At 44.4% G+C, this 18128-nt stretch overlaps 2 protein-coding genes across 3 annotated transcripts; both read right to left on the bottom strand.

The window, feature by feature from the left end:
* Positions 1 to 12: 12 nt before the first annotated feature.
* Positions 13 to 11517, bottom strand: oxnad1 (oxidoreductase NAD-binding domain containing 1). 2 transcript variants are annotated; one of them, XM_030064125.1, is made up of 8 exons: positions 11381 to 11517; positions 10375 to 10516; positions 9044 to 9110; positions 8798 to 8901; positions 6939 to 7080; positions 4321 to 4566; positions 2345 to 2453; positions 13 to 2115 (listed from the first exon to the last, which is right to left on the bottom strand). In XM_030064125.1, exons 2-8 carry the CDS (start codon positions 10479 to 10481, stop codon positions 1958 to 1960), a joined length of 933 nt encoding a protein of 310 aa, XP_029919985.1. In that variant the 5' UTR covers positions 10482 to 10516; positions 11381 to 11517; the 3' UTR covers positions 13 to 1957. The 2 variants fall into 2 exon arrangements, with proteins under 2 accessions (XP_029919985.1, XP_029919984.1); XM_030064124.1 differs by lacking the exon at positions 11381 to 11517 and adding an exon at positions 10983 to 11285.
* Positions 11518 to 11763: 246 nt separating this feature from the next.
* Positions 11764 to 17888, bottom strand: LOC115368066 (polypeptide N-acetylgalactosaminyltransferase 15-like). The gene is made up of 10 exons (XM_030064036.1): positions 17192 to 17888; positions 16837 to 17003; positions 16526 to 16730; positions 15215 to 15382; positions 14675 to 14792; positions 13517 to 13711; positions 13196 to 13327; positions 12989 to 13090; positions 12742 to 12885; positions 11764 to 12155 (listed from the first exon to the last, which is right to left on the bottom strand). Exons 1-10 carry the CDS (start codon positions 17716 to 17718, stop codon positions 11955 to 11957), a joined length of 1959 nt encoding a protein of 652 aa, XP_029919896.1. The 5' UTR covers positions 17719 to 17888; the 3' UTR covers positions 11764 to 11954.
* Positions 17889 to 18128: the final 240 nt, after the last annotated feature.

The raw sequence follows: 18128 nt of genomic DNA, 5'->3' as shown, positions 1-18128 counted from the left end.
TAAAAAACAGAATGACTCCATTTCCTTTATTTCCTGTAACATTCTCAGTTACTGGCGTAGATCGCTTGTCCTCAAATGAGGAAGAAATGCAGAAACAACTCAAAAAATGAGTTTTGAAAACGCACCCTCCCCCCACTGAGGGATGAGAAGAAGAAACTCACAAACATCTCTGAGGGATGCTTGGTGATCCTAGCCAATCAGAGACCACCTGGAGGTTCCATTACAGTGCACCATGGGATACTCGCTTCACCCCAGTATGAGAACCCATTTATGAGTTTGTGCGAATGTGTGTGATTGGAGAGCAGTGTGCATGTGAGCAAATGTGTGTGAGACAGGCAGTGTGTGTGTGAATGTGTGTTAAGTGTAAGTGAGCAAAGCAGAGATATGGGGCCACTAGCCAATATGTGGGAGATAGTTAAGTTTCTCACTCTAAAAATATGGTGTGATGTTCCAATGTGAGGAAAATCTGAAAAAACATGATCATTCTAGTAACTCAACCTTAACAGCCAAACACAAGTCTCTATACCTCCTTTAAATCTTAAATAAATAGTTCTTAGTTGCTTCTCTTAGAATACATGAATGTACACACATGTAAATGTTTTGCTTCCTACCTGAAAACACCCTTAAAACTATTTTATCCATTAAATCAGTATGCAGAGGTATTCAAATTGAATAAAATAGTTACTCATAAAACGCTGTATGCAGATAGTATGTACAGTGCAAAATAATAGTACAGGTATGCATTTATCCACAACATGCTCAAAATCCTAATTCTGTAGGTGAATTAGTAAATGAACATTTCAGTGAAGGTGGACTGATAAGCTTCAACATGTGCTTTTGTTCAGGCAGCACCTCAGTCAAGTGTGTTGATACAGGAAAATGAGGAGACCCTGCACACACGTGGTGTTGGATTTATCAGGTATACGAGTTTCACAAACATAACTCAGCAGAGTAGTTTTGGTTCATGTGCTTATGGTCGGAAAATCCAACATGAACATTAGCGGTCAACGACAGCCATGCTAGCACAGAATCTCCAGCTGTTTCGGGGGACATTCAAGTAAGCACCACAGGAGAGTGCATGTTACAGCACTACAGTCATCGAGGAATAATCTCGTCTCTTAAATTTGTCCCTGTGGTTCATTTCCAGCCTCGATTTTATGAAACTGACCTGTGCTCTGTTTAGCCACGCTAGGCAGAGCAATTATGCTACAAGTCGGGCTTTTTTGTGCCGATTTCTCCAACTCAGACACTCGACATAGCAGAGCATTGAGGTGGTACTTCTTGGTGGGAAGTTTGTGTACAAGATAAATCCACCACCACATGAATGCAGGGTGAAACTGTAAGCTGTGTAACAGTTGTGTCGTGAAAGTGTCCGTCACACACATGTAGGGGTCATCAGAGATGCAGACGTGTTGCATGAGCTGATGGATTTACTTATTAAAAGCCCATGAGCTTCTGGTCTTCTCAGTCTGTCCTTTCAGATCGTAAGAAAAAAAAAATTCGATCTTTCTGGTCTTTGTGAATTCAACCTGTCAGGTACCAGCAGAAGAGAGGGTGGTCCAGCCTTCTGAGTCTGACTGAAGGTTTGTTTATCTGATCCTTGATACCTCGTAGGCATGGTAACAGATAGCGGACAGGTCCTCTAAATGTGTCTTCACACGACACTGCACAGTTTATACTTGGCAGGTGAGGGTAAGTCATATAGATTGTAGCACGGCACTCACAACATCAGGGATTGTGGGTTCAATTCCCACACCTATAGGTGGGAATTACAGCATATAGGCTCACATTAATGTCCATAGCAGAGCAATATTTTAGTCTATCTTCATTCACATCACACCCCTAAGTCCCCCTGCTATAGACTACAAAAAGGGTAAAGGTGAGGACAAGCTGTTTTGGACCACTGTTTAGTTTCCTGTGGATTTCTGGGAGTCACAGGAAGCTGTGGGACGAAGCTCTACCACCACTTCTCGAAGAGGATTCTGTCTTGGGGGAGGCCAAGGTCTACAAGGGTCTGTGAGATGGCCTCGATCATGGGCGGGGGCCCACACAGGTAACACACAGTCCTCTGGGGGTCCACATGAGCCTGCAACTCTACCTTTGTGATCCTCCCACCTGGAGAGACACAAAGGAAGCCAATCAGTTAATCAAGGCTCGCTGTTGCAACACCTCCTGCTTCTAAGTCTCCTGCACGAAGCTATCATAGTGCTTGTTCCGCATGGTAGCACAGATAAATCAACAAGAACAGAGATGGACTGTCATAGAATCTGACAGTCAATAAATCACTCAAACTAAATGAAGAGACGTGTGTGTGTGTGTGTGTGTGTGTGTGAGTAGAACTTACAGCTGACAAATGGCTGGAGGTGCGGGTCGACATCTGTGCTCTCTTTGGTGACGTGGAAGTTACAGGAGACCTTGTCTGGGAACTCCCGACATACATCGACGATGGTGTCCTGAGGACACAGGTGGCAGGAAGTCATTAAAGGGACAGTTCACCCAAAATTTCAAAGAAAGATACTGTCCTGCTTGTGCTAGTGCACACTATCCATCCACATAGTTTTTGAGATTTGGTGAGGTTTCCAGTCTGACACAACTTTCCGTTTCCCCTCACTCCAATGCAAATACCTGAATGGGTATTGTTTTGTGTCAAATATTTGCATTTGAAAAACTCAAAAAAAACAATGACACGGATGGCCAGCATCATATACAGCCCTGTGGGATCAAGAGTTACAGAGGAAACTATTTCCTTCCAGTTCTATCCGAGAGAGTTTGTATTCGTTTAAGGGTGGACAGACTGCATGAAGGGTGCAATCTATTCATGCAATTGTCTTTTTAAGATATAATATAGTTTGTCCTTTTCATAGTGCTGCACATCCTCTCATTTACCATAATGGCACACATGCAGATGCACTCTGGTACACCTATGCTGAGATATCCTTACACTTCACTGACCAACTCTGTAAATCCAGGCAAGGAAAATAAGGAGGAAATATTAACGCTGAGGCTCTCTGTGTTAAACTGCTCCAGTGGAGCTGCTCAGTGGGCAACAGTAGGAGACTGTGGTTACACTGGGCAGCTCCCAGCTGTGCAACTGTGTGTTAGTGTCTAACTGTGAAGTAAGATGGTGCTGAAAAGGAGGATGCCTCGCTAAGTCAATTTTCCCTGGATTAAAAAAAAAAAAAAAAAAAAAAAAACCTCATGCTCTTTTACTAAGCCCCAATCATATAATCTTTTATTACAACAGCTGACAGGATGTTCCACTGGCAATATTCATTTTGTAATCTCTTATCTTCAATTTACAAACACATGCCCAGCCTTAACCTGACTAATCTATGCCCCTTTTCCACCAAAAAGGTTCTGGGGCCTACGTTCCTGGGTCTTGTTCTTCTTAGAGAAGGCTCTGGGGGCAAAGCAAGTTCCCAAATCACGTGTATATTTCCATTTCCTCCACACCCCAAGAACAAATTTAATGCAAATAAGGAAGTGGTGTCAAGTCATTCTGCGTGGAAGATGTCATAGCAGTTATTAATCTGATGATTATTTACTACTGTGCGGCTGTGATGCTGTATTTGTTTGGGAATAAAGAAGCTTGAAGGCTGAAAATGAGAATGAGGACAATGGAACACCAAAAAGCTGTAAAAGAAACTTTTACACACTTAGTGTATTCTTATGTTTGATGTTTGTATGTAGAGTAACAGAGATCAACTGTTACATGGCCAAAACATCTCTTGATAGAACAACTATCTAAAAATGTGTTTGTGGTCACTCAGCCTTGTTTTTAAAAACTCTGGAGTCAGGGAGGTTAGGGTTAGTTCCGCCCTGATGGTACCAGGAAACTTGGGAGAGTGCAACCTCTGTTGGAGGGGACACTTTTGGGGCCCAAGAACTCAATCCCTGGGGCAAAAAGTGAGGCAAAGTTTCTCTGGTAGAAACAGGGGTAAAGGTTCCTGGGTTCTCACAGGGTTCCTATGTTCTGGGTATAGCTAATGTGATGGAAAATGGTCACTAGAGACTAGAGGGGCTGTCCTTTAACTGGAGGACTTGGGTTCAAACCCACTTGACAGTAAACATCAACTCTGCTTACTGAATCCCTACCAGCTCCAGGCTTTCTGTTGCTGACACCAACCTCTTGTCTTGTTTGTGGATAGCAGCAAGCAAAAAGAGAAACTCCATATGTAGATCAAGTAAGTATTAAGTCCATCCACTCATAAAATGGCCATTTTCAAAGTGAAGACCAACCAAAAAGTCAGCATGTTCCTTGAGGTCTTCACTCCAATCTTCCAACACTCAAACCAGTCCTTCTCTAGTAAGTACACCCACCTTGAAGAGCAATTCCTGGGTGTTCTTTGCGCTGTAGCAGAGGTGAGTGGAGCCTATGTGGTAATCCTGCCCATCGGATGCATGGTTGAGATGCAGCAGGTCGGCAGTGTGCAGCAGGATGGAGTAGAGCGGGTTGATGCCCACGCCTCCGGCCACCAGCAGCAGATCAACAGAGGGGTCGGAGGGCAACGGGTCGAAGAAGAAGTTCCCGCCCACTCGCATGGCTACGCGGGAACCCACAGTACACTGGGGATAAGGGAGGAAAAATGGAAAGCAAAGAGAAGGAAGAAAGGGGAAAAAAATAAAGAGAATTTAAAACAGAGACAGAAATTAAGAAAGCCACAAATGTCAACATCGGTGAGTAAACTATGTAGCGTTGAATGACAGGGTCACTCGACCACTGAGGTTCTTGAACTCTGAACTTTTTTTCTGTCCTCAGTGTCAGAAAAAGGCGTTGTATTGGAGCTGAAAAAAAACTTCCAACAGTATCAGTTTAGCTACTTCTAAGACTAGCCTCAGGTGATGCAGCATACACACACAGACACACAAAACCTCTGCTGTTGGATGGGTGGGAACGATTTGGGTCTTTTCAAGTCATAAGGAGCCGTAAATATGTCTTGAGCTTCTTTTGTACAACTGTGAGTGAACATACGCATGCCTGCTCCATCACTCACTCACTCTCTCTCTCTTTCTTTCTTTCTCTGTCTCTCTCTCTCTCTCTCACACACACACACACACACACACACACACACACTTCATCTGCTATCATGGTCCCAACACACTCATCCTCCTCCTCAAAGAGGAGCTGGAGCACAATATCAAACAAAAGGCTCATCAAACGATCCCAGAGCTGAGAGCTGTAAGTCTCTAAACACTTCAACACATCACACTGCTTTCTGTTACTTACTGACACGCAGCATAGCGCTCTGAGCTACTTATTAGAGCCTATCACTGAACACAAAAGCTGCTAACACGCAGACACGTGCGCGCTTCAGAGAACAGAAAGGCTAAGGAAAGCTGGAAGGAACATTGTACTCTGGTTCTCTGAAGCTGCTGAGGCTGAAGAAGATTATATTTTGAAGAGCTTCTTTACTATATGAGGTATCTACCTTTTGGAAAAAAGAGCCCTATTCTTGGATGATTTAAAGCACAAACATTTGGTAAACAAAATGGAAAGACATTTACATACCGGTTCCTCGACATTTTCAAAGTATTGCTCAAAGCACTAAAGGAAGTGGCTGTTTTTTCAGAAATCCTCTGTCTCTTTTTCGCCTTTGCTTTTTCTCTTTAGCATTTAACTTCTCCCCTGTCTCTCTCTCCCATTTCCAAAAGCAATGTCAAACATTCAGGTTTATTTCTCTAATTAGTTGTTTATCATTTGTACGCAGGAATGGAAGCACATCAGGAGTCAAAAAACACAGCAAAAACTCATACTCAAGGAGAGAGATTTTATGACAAATGAATATTTAAAACTCTGTTTCTAATAAATTATTTCGTAAGACTTAATCACAAGTTAATCTCAGGTTAATGATCACTCCAAGGTTAACAATGGTTCAAAGGATGAACCGTTAAGAAACAAAGAGAAAGAGCAAAGAAGGGTATTATTGAGTGCATAATTTTCTTAAACGCTTCTTTGTTGTTGCTTTGAACCATCAAGCTGTTCCTCTGTCACATGACTGCACCAAAAACTACAGCCACATTCACAAAGTACAGCTCAGAAAGCCTGGGATGTAAAATGTCAGCTTTTGGTGATGTAATTATTTCGGGGTGTCATTCTGAGCCAGAATGACAACATGAACACTGCAATGTTACCAGACTACGAGTAATCCAAACAAGCAAACAAACAAACAAACAAAAGGCCTGATGTATCAGAGAGTAGACAGCACGTCAGATGATCTTATCAGAATGTGGATGTCAGCTGACAGACTGCAGACGGGCACAGAGAGTTTGGTTCTTCCTCTCTATCTGCCATTTTCCCATCTCCCCCCCTTGCTCCCTTTCTCCCCTTTATCTCTCCCTCTGTCTCACCGAGCCGTTATTCTCCCTGGCACTTCTGTCATTCATTCTGCGGCGACTGCTGCAACAACTAGGGATTTAACAATTATCCAACTGGAATTGGGGGCATCAGGCCAGTTGTGCAAGTTAGAGCTACACTGATTCAGAGATATGGCGCTGTGAGAAAGCTGGGGAGTTCTTTAGAAATGTTATCAGCTGTTTCATGACGGGGGAAACCTGATTCAGCAGTCAAAATATTGATGTGCAAATTCTAATTTTTCGACTTGTGTTTTTTTGGTTTTTAATCTTTCCTTCTGCTCCCTGTATATACAATTCAGTTTCTGAGCTGCACACTTGATAAACCAAATAGCTACACAAATAAATTGTTAACCTACACTCATTCCTATTAGACACACCTACTGTGCCTTAGCACCACTCTCAACACCACTTTCTTTTTGATCATCTTGCTCTTTTGGTGAATCTCTTCCTTTTTTATTCTCACCCCTTCCATCATTCTGAACCTCTTTCTCACTCACACTCATGTACCATCATACAAACCCTGACAGTAACCAAATCTACCTCTCCTTGAGTTGTCTGAGAGAGGATCAGAGTGTCACACTCACCATGGTGTGGACCCAGTGTGCCGGCGGGTGTTTGCTGTATTTGACTGCGAGCTCAATGACACCCTCCCTCTGAAGCAGGCCAGGGCTGGAACACATGGAGAAACCGCCCACCTTCTCCAGGCCGGGGATGAAGAAGTCCACCCTGCACACACATCCACAAAGTCACACAATATGGTTGCCAGATGCTAACTTATAAATTAAACAGTCATCTGACTAATAACATACACAAGTTGTCATCTGAGCTTGATTATCAATATTTGGATTAAAACTTTCGTTCACATCATTGTGGAGGAACTGAAAAGGCAGTGCTGAAAAGTTAGAATAACTATCTATTCTGTAGTTATAAAATATTTCCTGTTTTACACCACAACCCAAGAATATTTTGTCTGATCAGAAACATGATATGGCCATGCTGTTTTGAAGCATGACTGGAAACATAATTTAACTATAGCTCTAATGTTGTGAACTACAACTATGATTAATCTAAGTGAGCCATAACTATAGTTACTGTGAATTCAAGCAATACGTTTATTATGGTTATTTCATAAATAAAAGCAAGCTGAATTGAAGGTCAAAGTCTGAATGCGAGTAGGGTGGTGACCTTTGACCTCAGTAATAGAGCGGTCTATTCTAGAGAGCACGAGGAACAAAACAAAACCAGATGTGGACTTGGATGCCGTTTAGCTCATCTCAAGTGCAGCATCCAGGTCTTACATCCAACGTGGCTGCAAGCCTCCGTCGACTAGCAGAAGTGAGCACACCCAGAGGGAAACAACAATAGTAAATAGTTGGACTGATGCTCCACCAAAACAATGACCCACTGTCGTGCTGCAGAGAGACACAGAATCCACAAGCCTCAAAGGCATCATAAATATGGATCTGTGGTGAAAACGCGCACATATGTTCCTCCCACCTCCTCCTCCTCTTCTCCCACCTGGACACCAAAGACCAACCAATCCTCTTTCTCAGAGAGGGAGAAACTCCAGGATTTCCATCTATTTACATTCATTATCAGTCACCACGGGGCAACTGGCGGGCTGTTACATATCTCACCACCGCCCACCCACAGTATGGGCTGATGTACATTTACTGGGATGAATGCGCAGCGATGATACACTAATTAACATGGGCAAAACTGGCTAAATGACAGACAAACAGACATGTGTGAAAAAGGAGCCTTGTCCCTGAACAATGCCTGTCTTCCCGTTATATTTACATAAGTTGATTGAAACAATCTGAAATGCCAAGAGATTTTCATTGGACATGTCAGTCAAATTCAAGTCATGGCATCTCCAGTATTACAGGTGCTTTTCAGTATACAAACCATCCTAGATCATACAGTTGCCACCTGCAAAGATTCTGGGTCAAGCTACAGTTTAAAATCCTAGGATTATTCTGATTTGACAGCAACTGTGAATCATTAACAAGCTTTGACTGATAACTATCTTTATTTTACCAGGTGCACTGAATGAAAACTTTATATCTCTTCAACAATAACCTTGGGATGGTTTTGCCCGCAGCTGTACAGATTGACTAAAACAGTTGCTATTTAATAAGAGATGAGGACCACATTGCCAAAGTTAGCAGGACAAGTAGGACAAAACCAGGACAATGCCACCCCCTTGTGGTAAGTACAGGCATCGCAGGTATAATAAAAGGACTACACAGGTTTTTACAAGGCAAAGTGACATTGTTGCTTCACCTGATGACCCTTTTGATGTGATGTTCTAGAAATAGCCAAACATGTTTTCTGACTCCACTGAGGACAAGGAGAGAGACACTGCCCTCCTCTAGGATGACAACAATCTTTTCTCCATGACATGCAATCAGAATAAAGACCCAGTCCTTGGTCTACCCACCACTGTCCTGCTTTGAAGTTGAAGTCTGGATGGACGGCAAGCCTCAGGCGTTTCACCGTCTCTGACTCGTTTATGATGCCGCACACTTGAGCTGGATACAGATCCTGAGGCACACATTCAGACAAGCATAAAGCAGAGTATAAACACACACAAAGGGCTGGACTGTATGTATAAGTGAAGGAATTAATTATGATTAGGTAAAACCACTGACAAACAACACTGCAGAATGATAAAGCACAAACTTACATTTTGTCTGTAGTTGTTCGCTGTCCTCTCTAGATGGTCCATTTGTCTTTTGGATGACATATTTCTCCTGAAATAAACAAGTAGTTTCTGATCACTTGCCTGGTATGTCAAATGAGGTTAGGGCAGATACACTCAGCAGCCTTATATGACAACACACAAAGCAAGCAAGTGGACTTTGACCTCACTGTGGGCTTTAACAAGCTCCAGGTAAATCATACACTGAACCCTGGCAAGTAGTTCCGGGTGCACCACTGACAGGCCTTGTCTTTGGATAATGACAGAGTATGTTTGTTCCCCTGTGGCAAGGGCGCGGGAAGGGTGGTGCTGAGGGTGCTGCAGCACCCCCTGCTGAGGAGGGGTGGAATAAATGTCAAATTAATTTTACCACATTTCAAAGTCATTTTCTTTTGAAAATGACTTGATTGTGGCAGTCACTTAAGGTGTGGACAGGGGGAGAAAGTAAAACGTGTATTAATCTACTGCACCTAATGCAAGGAAAACGAAAAACATGTAAAACGCGTGCAGAGGGGCAATCACACCGAGACACATCAGGCGGCACCATCAGTCGGTATCAGGCGAGCCGGCCGCGGCACCGGCCAGCATGAGGCAGCTCACCTGTCAGATCCGGCAGACCTGACCGGGTGGGCGCGGTGCCGGATGATGCCGCGGCGGGCTCGCCTGATGCCGACTGATGGTGCCGCGGCATGTGCGGGTCAATACGGTAGTCTAGAAAACTAGTGATTTTTTTTTCTCGTGCGCCCCCAAGTAGATTGCGCCTTGGGCAGTTGCACTGCCCATAGCAGAAACCGTCCCTGCTGCTGAGTCTGCCAGCACAGCGGGATACTGCTGCAACTCTCTCTCACTTGTTTGCGCTGCGCTCGCACAGCTGGTTGTCTGTCACTGAAAGTTTAGCCTCCAAATCAGTGGTGTAGTCTACGTGATACGCAGGTATACGGCGTATACCCACTAGAAAAGGTCCCGCATTTCCGTATAACCACTTAAAAATGCGCAAAGATACGTATGAGTATGTTTTTTTGACATAACGTTCACTTTCTCCTTCATAAAGTCGCCTTCTCTGTGTTACGAAGCGCCTCTTTTTGACCATTTTTCGGGGGACACTACAGCTGGAGCTAACGTTAACGTTTCAGAAAGGGAGCCTGTGTGTGTGTGCGCGCGCAGGTGCACCCCCCTCCCCACCCACCCACCCCATACGCAGCACCCCCTGGCAAAAAGTAGTTCCCGCGCGCATGCCCTGTGGTGTCTACAATGCCAGGGGTGCGAGCAGGACAGCAGACCACAACAAAGCACTGCAAATTCCAGATAAAACCCACCTTCTGATGCAGGCGGGGACCAGCGCCCTGCAGCGGAGCAGAGCGGCGGCCGGAGCCGGCAGGGTGAGGCTTCGAGCGGCTGAGGTGAGGATGCAGGGGACGCTCATCGCGACCTGGAGCGATACCAGAGGGGAGTGTGGCGCTGGAAAAACGACAAACACAGCTGTCAAAGTCTGGCTCCTCTCAGTTTTATTTAGCTTTAGCGATGGTTACTTTTTTTGCAGCTGTTTGTGTGTCCAATCCTGCTTCCTGGTATGATCTCAGCCGAAACATCACATGGAAATAACACACTTAACACACCAAGGTAAAAAAAAATATTAGATGGCCACACGGATGTTTTAATGATTAAAAAACAAGTGCTTGCATTCACAGTGCCCACCTTTAAAAATGCAGTCACTTTTACCTCCCTGGCTAAGTCTCCATATGGATAGAGGTAACATTGTTACCCAGAAAAAGTAGCTGAGCGCTGCAACACTGTGAACCGGCTAACCGAGGAGAAGCCCCGTACGCCAAACTCAGTGAAAAAAAAACTTACATAACCTAATTAATGAGGAATTACTTCCAGGCATGCATAAAAAATTAACATAAAACATGGCTCAAGACCTTACCTGAATCCTCGGGAGCTACTCTTCGATGCGGCATACGTACAATTTGCCAAACAATAGTTTATACTCATGAAATCTCAACTCAAAATTTGATTTCACTGTTCTGTACCGTATCAGACGAAGCCGGCAGTAACATATGAGAACATGTTGTCGAAAACGCGTACTTGGTGTACTGGGTGAATGCCAGCTGAGAGAGTGCATACTATCATTACAGGGTGTACCGGCATGAACTTTTGGCGATGAATAAAGAGCAGATTTGTGAATGGAGACTAGCGGGTCATGCGAGGGAGCAGAGTGTCTAGGCTAAAGTAACATTAGCTAGCTAACTAGCCAAAGCCGCTAGCAAACGTCTCGACTGACACTCGCTACGTCCAACCCAAACAAGACGAGCATTTTCTTACCGAATGGAGACAGCTGGCGTTATTCGTGTGTCAAATAATCTTCATAATTCGCTCACTTGTGTAACCTTCTTCCTGTCATCGGTAACATTACATGACAGTACATGACTCCAAATTTTTGACCTACGGAAACTCTTCTTGCTCGGACACCCGGAAGTGGATATCAGTGGCGATCGTGCCAGCCACGTATTTCACAATAAAATGCATGTCTCGCATGTGCAACTACACAATGAAGTTTACATAATTAAATAGACATTTCAAATAAAGACAATCTCAACGTGTCATTTGTTTTATTAATTTATTATATATATTTTTTATTAATAATTCACACTAAAAACTGTGTTTGCAATCCTTAAAACAGGAACAAAAAGAGCTGAGTGGCTAATTAGAGCAAAAAAGTACATATATATATATAGTATATATATTTTATATAAATTTCTAATTATATACATTTCACCATGGGAAAATGTCTCTATATGTTTAGCCCATATGTGATAATATGTGCCTGGGTTTCACATCTTACAGATCTACCGATCCCTCTGCTTTTTTTTTTTTTTTTTTTTTTTAATTTTGTGTGTCAGGCACCTTTAGGAGCCACTAGCTGCTCAAAGTGCCACTGTTGTCTGGGGTGATGGGTGCAAGGCCGTAGGAAGAGACCTCTCTCACTAGGAGGGATGCTGACTTCTTTGGCCTGAGCAGTGTCGCTGTGTGGGAGCCCTCCGTCCTTCACTGCCTCCACACACAACTGGGACTGGAGGTGAACCAGCTGGCCGCTTAGCTGAGGGGTGGGAAATACATTTAGTACTTGATGGGCTGTGTCGGAATCTGGAAAACTAACTGGCTAGAATTTTCTGTAATATAAAATAAGTCCTTTCATAATTTCTGAGCCTTGATCTCTGGCTCAACTCAACCAACATGATTCATAAAGCACTTCTCACACAAACATGCCGCCCAAAGTGCTTCATATTGTAAGGCTAAAATAACACAACATAAAAATAAAATAAAATAAAAACAACAGACAACAAATCAAAGTATTCTAGACTAACAATTATAGCAATAAAAACTCTAAAATGTTAAAAACAAAGTCAATAAAATTAAATTAAATCAAATAAACACAAGGATAAAAATAAAGATGAAAACCAGTGATTAAACTGAAAAACTAAGGCTATAACATTACTCCAAAATAAAATCCAAGTTGAAAAGATAGGTCTTTAGCTTCCTTTTAAAAACACCAAGTGAGCTTGCCCCTCTGATATCCAGGGGCAGGGTGTCCCACAGTTAAGGGGCATAAAAACAGAAGGCAGCCCCACCAGTACTTTTATGGGACACGTGGACCATTTAAAAGATAAGTTGTGCAGGCTCACCTTTATGTACTTCCACTGGAGCTTGCTATTGGTTTGGTGCTGGGCAGGACAGGGGGAGAGGACCACCCTGTCTCCCTTGGCATCAAAACACTGAGCCCCCATGGGTCCCCACCGCACCTCGCCCACAGAGTTCAGATCACAGTGCTGGAATGGGGACAGAGAAAATGTTCACTCTGTATTGCTTGTCATTCTCCATTTGTTTTCATTCACTTCCACAATCATCATCTTAAACTGTTGCCACGGTTACCTGGTTGCCAGTACCACTGCACGGTGTTATGTTCATGGCCCCGCCTTGTATTCCCTGCCCTCGGGGGTAGTCTGCACAGCTGCTGGTGCCGACATTGTACAGCTTCAGACAGACACAAAATGTGACACATTACAGCCTCTGTTGTGGAATGGGAAGTATGCATTCTTAAAAGTGTGTACTGTATATGTGTGAGAGTGTGGACAGTACCTCTCCTGATAGGCCAGGTCTGTCCTGAGGGATGTAGAGCTCTGGGTAGACTGTAGTCAGAAACCAGTGGAAGTTCCTACAGCCGAGGGTCTTTTTCAGCTTCAGACGCTCTGTGATGTTGGGGCTCTCCGACTAAATGTATGAAAAAACATTCGATATTTTATCTGATGCAAAGTCGTCAAGTCACAGGACCTCAGTGCCCTGGCAATACTCCAAATGATCATATACAACAACTGCTAGGAAAATAAATAAAATATGAGCCAAGCAGATAATAAGAGGGTGTTTGTGTGTATCTTTCAGCACGTACACCCATGCACACACCTGCCTGATGAAGTGAGCCAGCGTGTCTCTCCTGTAGTAGATCTTCCTGTAGGCATCCATCCAGGTGTCTGCAATGCGAATCTTGTTCTTCTGGAGCAGCTCCTGGTCGGGGAACTGGTAGGGCAGGTGGTGGCGGTCAAGATGGGCTGCACGAGAGCAGGGAACCACCTCCATGGAGCCTCCACATGACCACACCTGTAAAAAAAAAAAGATTATAACCCCATAGTTTTTGCAAGCACTTTGTATTGCTGGTTTAAAAAGCACTTTACAAATAGTGCATTTTGTAGTATGTGTAATACTGGTAATACCTGTAGTAGTATTATTAATAGTAGTTGTAATGATAGTAATACTAGCAGTAGTAATAGTGGTGGTGGCTGTAACAATGACAGTAGTAGTAAAAGTATTAGCAGAAGTAATAATGGTAGTATTAGGATAAGAAGTACTGCATGCTGTCTGTTGGTGCACAATTGTTTTTTTGTTATGTGAATTGCACATGGATTTCCTTTCTACACCCAGCACCATTTTTTAAGTGAGACGGCCTTGCAACATGAACTTCATTGTTCAGAGGTGTTGTAACATTTTGTTCGTGCACTTGTGCATTTGTCAAGTGACTGAGACATTCCCAGACCGCTATTCAACCTGCACTTTCCGTTTGCAAAAGACATCATGTCCCAGTGCAGCATTCCTGAGGGCCTCGTACAAGCCCACTGAATCACTCGACCAAAGCATTCCTAAAATAATGTTCATGACTATGATGGCAAAGGGAGGACAGTCTGTCATCTCACTGTCTAGGTGTGTGAATCTTTGGTGTAACGGAGATTCAGTTCAACTGAGAACTCAGTGGTCGCAAATTTGATCTGAGAAAAATGTTTTGGTGGAGTGATTCACACAAAATTCAAGTTTGTTTCGAATCAACACTTTTAGCCACAATTTTATATCCACTATGTTAGATCAATATGTTAGAATCAAGAATCATGAATAATTCAATTCAAGGCCAAAATCAGAGCATTTCATTCTATTTATTTCTTTTAGCAGATCTATGCGGTTGAATGGCAGAATTTAAAAACAGTGCTGTGATGCAATGAAAAAATCATTGCAGCACAAGAATACATGAGATGATTTGGCTGGAAAACGGTGGTCAGGTTATTTATTCTTTACCCTGATTGACAATTCGATCTGCTCTGCCCCCCACAGCAGCATCCCTGGGTCATAGGCTCCCACGCTCTGGAAGAAATGTCTGTCGATGACCAGGACTCCACCGCCTAAGGCTGGGCTCCTGTTGCAATTAGGAATCACAATAACTTTACCGGCCAAGAACAACTAATACACTGAAATCTGCCTCAACCTATAGTGAACCTACAGAGTATCACTGTTAAGACAATATAAAACATATTGTGGCAAACACACCATCATTATAATCAGTTGGAAAGAAATCAGTGAGACAACCAAGGAAAGATCATTGGAATTGCACTAAACCAAGCTCCTCTGATTCATTATTCACATAGCTATCTGTGTTGTTTTAATCCGGTGGTTCCAATTCACAGACCTGTCTCATTTCCATCAGATTTCAAACCTAGAGATACTGTAAATTGTGCACACAGAAACACACAAGAACCTAATACATAATGGATTGATGCTTCCTTTTGTGGTTCACTCAGTAATTCTTTGATCAAAGCCCTGAAGTAGCTGTATACTCACCTGACAGGCTGTACAGCTGAGCTTGGATCGTTCTTCTGAAGCTGAGGGCTGGACTGCCAGCTGAAGTCAAGCCTCCAGTCAAACACTCCCCTGACTGGCCACTGGGTGGCATTGTACTGGAAGCTCTTCCAGTCTATCACATCCATGATGGGGGACACCACTCTGGTCCTGCACAGAGCACACACCGCAGGCTAACATTATGTAATTTTCATATTACCAGCGGTCACTTTCATGTTTAAAATGAGGTCATGATACTGTGCATAGGAAGCAGAAACCTGCCACTCAAACATTTAAAAGGATAGTATATTTTAAATTCTCTATTGTTACTCAAAGTCTGTGTTTCTACGTGAAATGGGCACTGAAAAGAGGAGAGTGATTCATCATCTGTGGGGGCCAGGTGCATGCATGCGTGTGTGTGTGTGTGTGTGTGTGTGTGAGTGAGTTCCAGGCCAGGCTAACTCCTGTCACGACAGCAATGTTCAGCATCCCAAACATGGTCTTTTGTTGTGGTGTGCTCTGGTTTACAGACAATATGTAACTTGATATATTTTCTTTATTTTCTTTTTTTTTTCAGAAGCCATGTGTGATGTGATGTGCAGAGGGGATGGAATGAAGAGATTAAAGGAGGAGGAAAGAAGAAGCGAAATGGGAGAAGGGTCAAACATGTGGCTGAGAGCGCTGAGTGGTTGCAGATTCCATGCTAAGAGTTCAGTCTAATTACCTAGTCTAATTAGAGCCACTCTGCAGGCAGCCTGAGACACAAGACCAGAGCCAAATCATGAGAGCAGAGGTTGGATACACACAGCACACACACACATCCCCTGCCTTGCTAATGAGTGAAGAGACTGGTAACTCTGAACCCTCCATCATCTCACTTCTGAGTGGTTCTGAGTGTGCGTTTGGGTGTGAGGCACGTGTGTGAAGCCATGCGGAGCCATATACAGTTAGGCCTGTAGGCATAGCTGCTCCTCTGGTGCATTTTACATTACATTTTACATTGATGGCATTTAGCGAACATTCATAACCAGAGCAACAACAGAATCAGGCTTAATCATTGAAATTACAACCAAACAAAAATAAGCAAAGGTCAGCACCCAACATTGCACAACAATCATGCAAGAGCAAAGTGACAGAAAATGATTAAGAGCTAAGAAGGGAGATGGAGATTTTGTGTTTCTCATTCAGAAATGTGGAGAACTGAAAGGTGTAACAATTCAGTGGGCAAAGGGTTGGGTGGTGTGTGTGTGTGTGTGTGTGTGTGTGTGTGTGTGTGTGTGTGTGTGTGTGTGTGTGTGTGTGTGTTTGGTCAACCTGTCCTGGGCCACTCGCTCCAACAGAGGCTCCAGCCAGCCCTTGTGGCACTCACAGTGCGAGTCCATGAACACCAGCACCTCTCCTGCAGCCCTGGCAGCACCCAGAGAGCGACACCCCCCAACTCCCAGGCGCTTGGTGCTGCGAATCAAGCGCACCCCTTCTAGGTGAGCCACGTACTCGCTCAGCACACTTTTGAGGTGACCTGGGGAGCACAGAGACAGGCAGACATGTCGATACGAGTTCAGCAAGTTTACTCAAAAGCGAATTGATTGATGGAAAGAGGGGATGTGAGGTGGGGAGAGACGCACCATGCTGGCTGAGGTCGTCCACCAGCAGGATCTCACGCAGGTACTGTTTGGGTACAGTGTCGAGCACGCTGTGCACGGTGCGCAGGAGCGTGGACCAAGCCTCATCATGGAAACAGATAATGATGCTGGTGGACGGCAGCGAGTCACTGTATCGCTCTTTCAAACACCTGTCAGAGTTGACAATCAATATACACTGTTAGATAATAACATCTAACTATGAGCACTGAAATGGGGTGGAATTAACAGTGGAAAAAGGCCTATATTCACTGCAAAAAGTAAACACTTTGAATGACATCATGGCTCAGTGGACTTGAAATTTTTCAGTCGTGGGTTGTTCACTGTGCCGGACACTTACGCAGGATGGCGCGCCTCCGGCAGTCTGCGCTGGAGGGGAATCCTCTCGCTGGCCACCTCGTTGAAACCGTATTTCTGCACCGCAGGCTGCTCCACGTCCCTCTCCAAGCCCTCCAACTTCAGCTTCGCCGCTTTCCCACTTTCACCGTGCGTCATGGGCGCCGGGACGGTGCTATCCTTGTTTGCTCCCGGCAGAAGCAACTTGTAAGTCCCCTTCCTCTGTGGAGGGTTCTTACCGCCCAGCGTTGATGGCACGAATAAAAGCTGGTCTTCTTGGAGGGAGGTGAGTGGAGAGAGACCATTACTGAGCTCCAGCGCCGGGTCTCGGGAATCCACGATGACCTCCAGGTCCAGTGGGCTTGGGACCCGCTGAAGGGGGCGGCGTGGAGGCGCGGGGGCTTTCTGGTGGTTCTGGTCCCGGTAAAGCAGATCCGAGAATGCGAGCGTAGCCAGGGCGAGGGCGAGGAGCAGCAGCCAGAGACAGAGCATCCTCCGCCGGCCAGCTCTCGTTCTGCTCCACAGCCTCATACTGGAACGGAGAGGGCGATATATGGCGTTCAAAAGTTAGCCCAGCGCTGTCTTATCCTCCCCATTTTGAGAGGATGTCTTTGCCTCAACTTTGATGTCCATTGCATTTTACCAAAAGTGGAGAGAATAGGTATAACTTATCCGAGAAACATCAATTCAGAAGCCGTTTTGCACATATTAAGCAGTCTAAGTACAGGACCGCATCTGCAGGACGTCCGACCTGGGACACAAGTGACAGCCCAAGCAGGTTCAAAGCGAACCCTCAACTTCTAAATGGTGGAGGTGAGCAGACTTTGCCTTCTCATCCAGCTCACCCGGGGTCCTAAAGCCTGCACAAGTTTTTAACCCACAAATAACGGACTGAAGGTGCACCTGCACGTGGATATGCACCGGTTTATGGAGCCCATTCA

The sequence above is a fragment of the Myripristis murdjan genome, chromosome 11 (assembly GCF_902150065.1).
Source record: "Myripristis murdjan chromosome 11, fMyrMur1.1, whole genome shotgun sequence".
NCBI classification, from domain to species: Eukaryota; Metazoa; Chordata; class Actinopteri; order Holocentriformes; family Holocentridae; genus Myripristis; species Myripristis murdjan.
This window is presented reverse-complemented; position numbering and strand designations above follow the sequence as displayed.

What these genes read in the sequence shown, in the direction of transcription:
- LOC115368066 (XM_030064036.1), bottom strand. Translation starts at nt 17,718, where the DNA reads ATGAGGCTGTGGAGCAGAACGAGAGCTGGCCGGCGGAGGATGCTCTGT. An exon ending in TGGCTCACTTCATCAGGCAG is followed by an intron (nt 13,328 to 13,516) that starts GTGTGTGCATGG and finishes TCATACATTTAG; the next exon opens with TCGGAGAGCCCCAACATCAC. An exon ending in GCAGTGGTACTGGCAACCAG is followed by an intron (nt 12,886 to 12,988) that starts GTAACCGTGGCA and finishes TCCCCATTCCAG; the next exon opens with CACTGTGATCTGAACTCTGT.
- oxnad1 (XM_030064124.1), bottom strand. Translation starts at nt 11,016, where the DNA reads ATGCCGCATCGAAGAGTAGCTCCCGAGGATTCAG. An exon ending in AGTAGCTCCCGAGGATTCAG is followed by an intron (nt 10,517 to 10,982) that starts GTAAGGTCTTGA and finishes TCGTTTTTCCAG; the next exon opens with CGCCACACTCCCCTCTGGTA. An exon ending in CCCAGGAATTGCTCTTCAAG is followed by an intron (nt 2,454 to 4,320) that starts GTGGGTGTACTT and finishes CTGTGTCCTCAG; the next exon opens with GACACCATCGTCGATGTATG.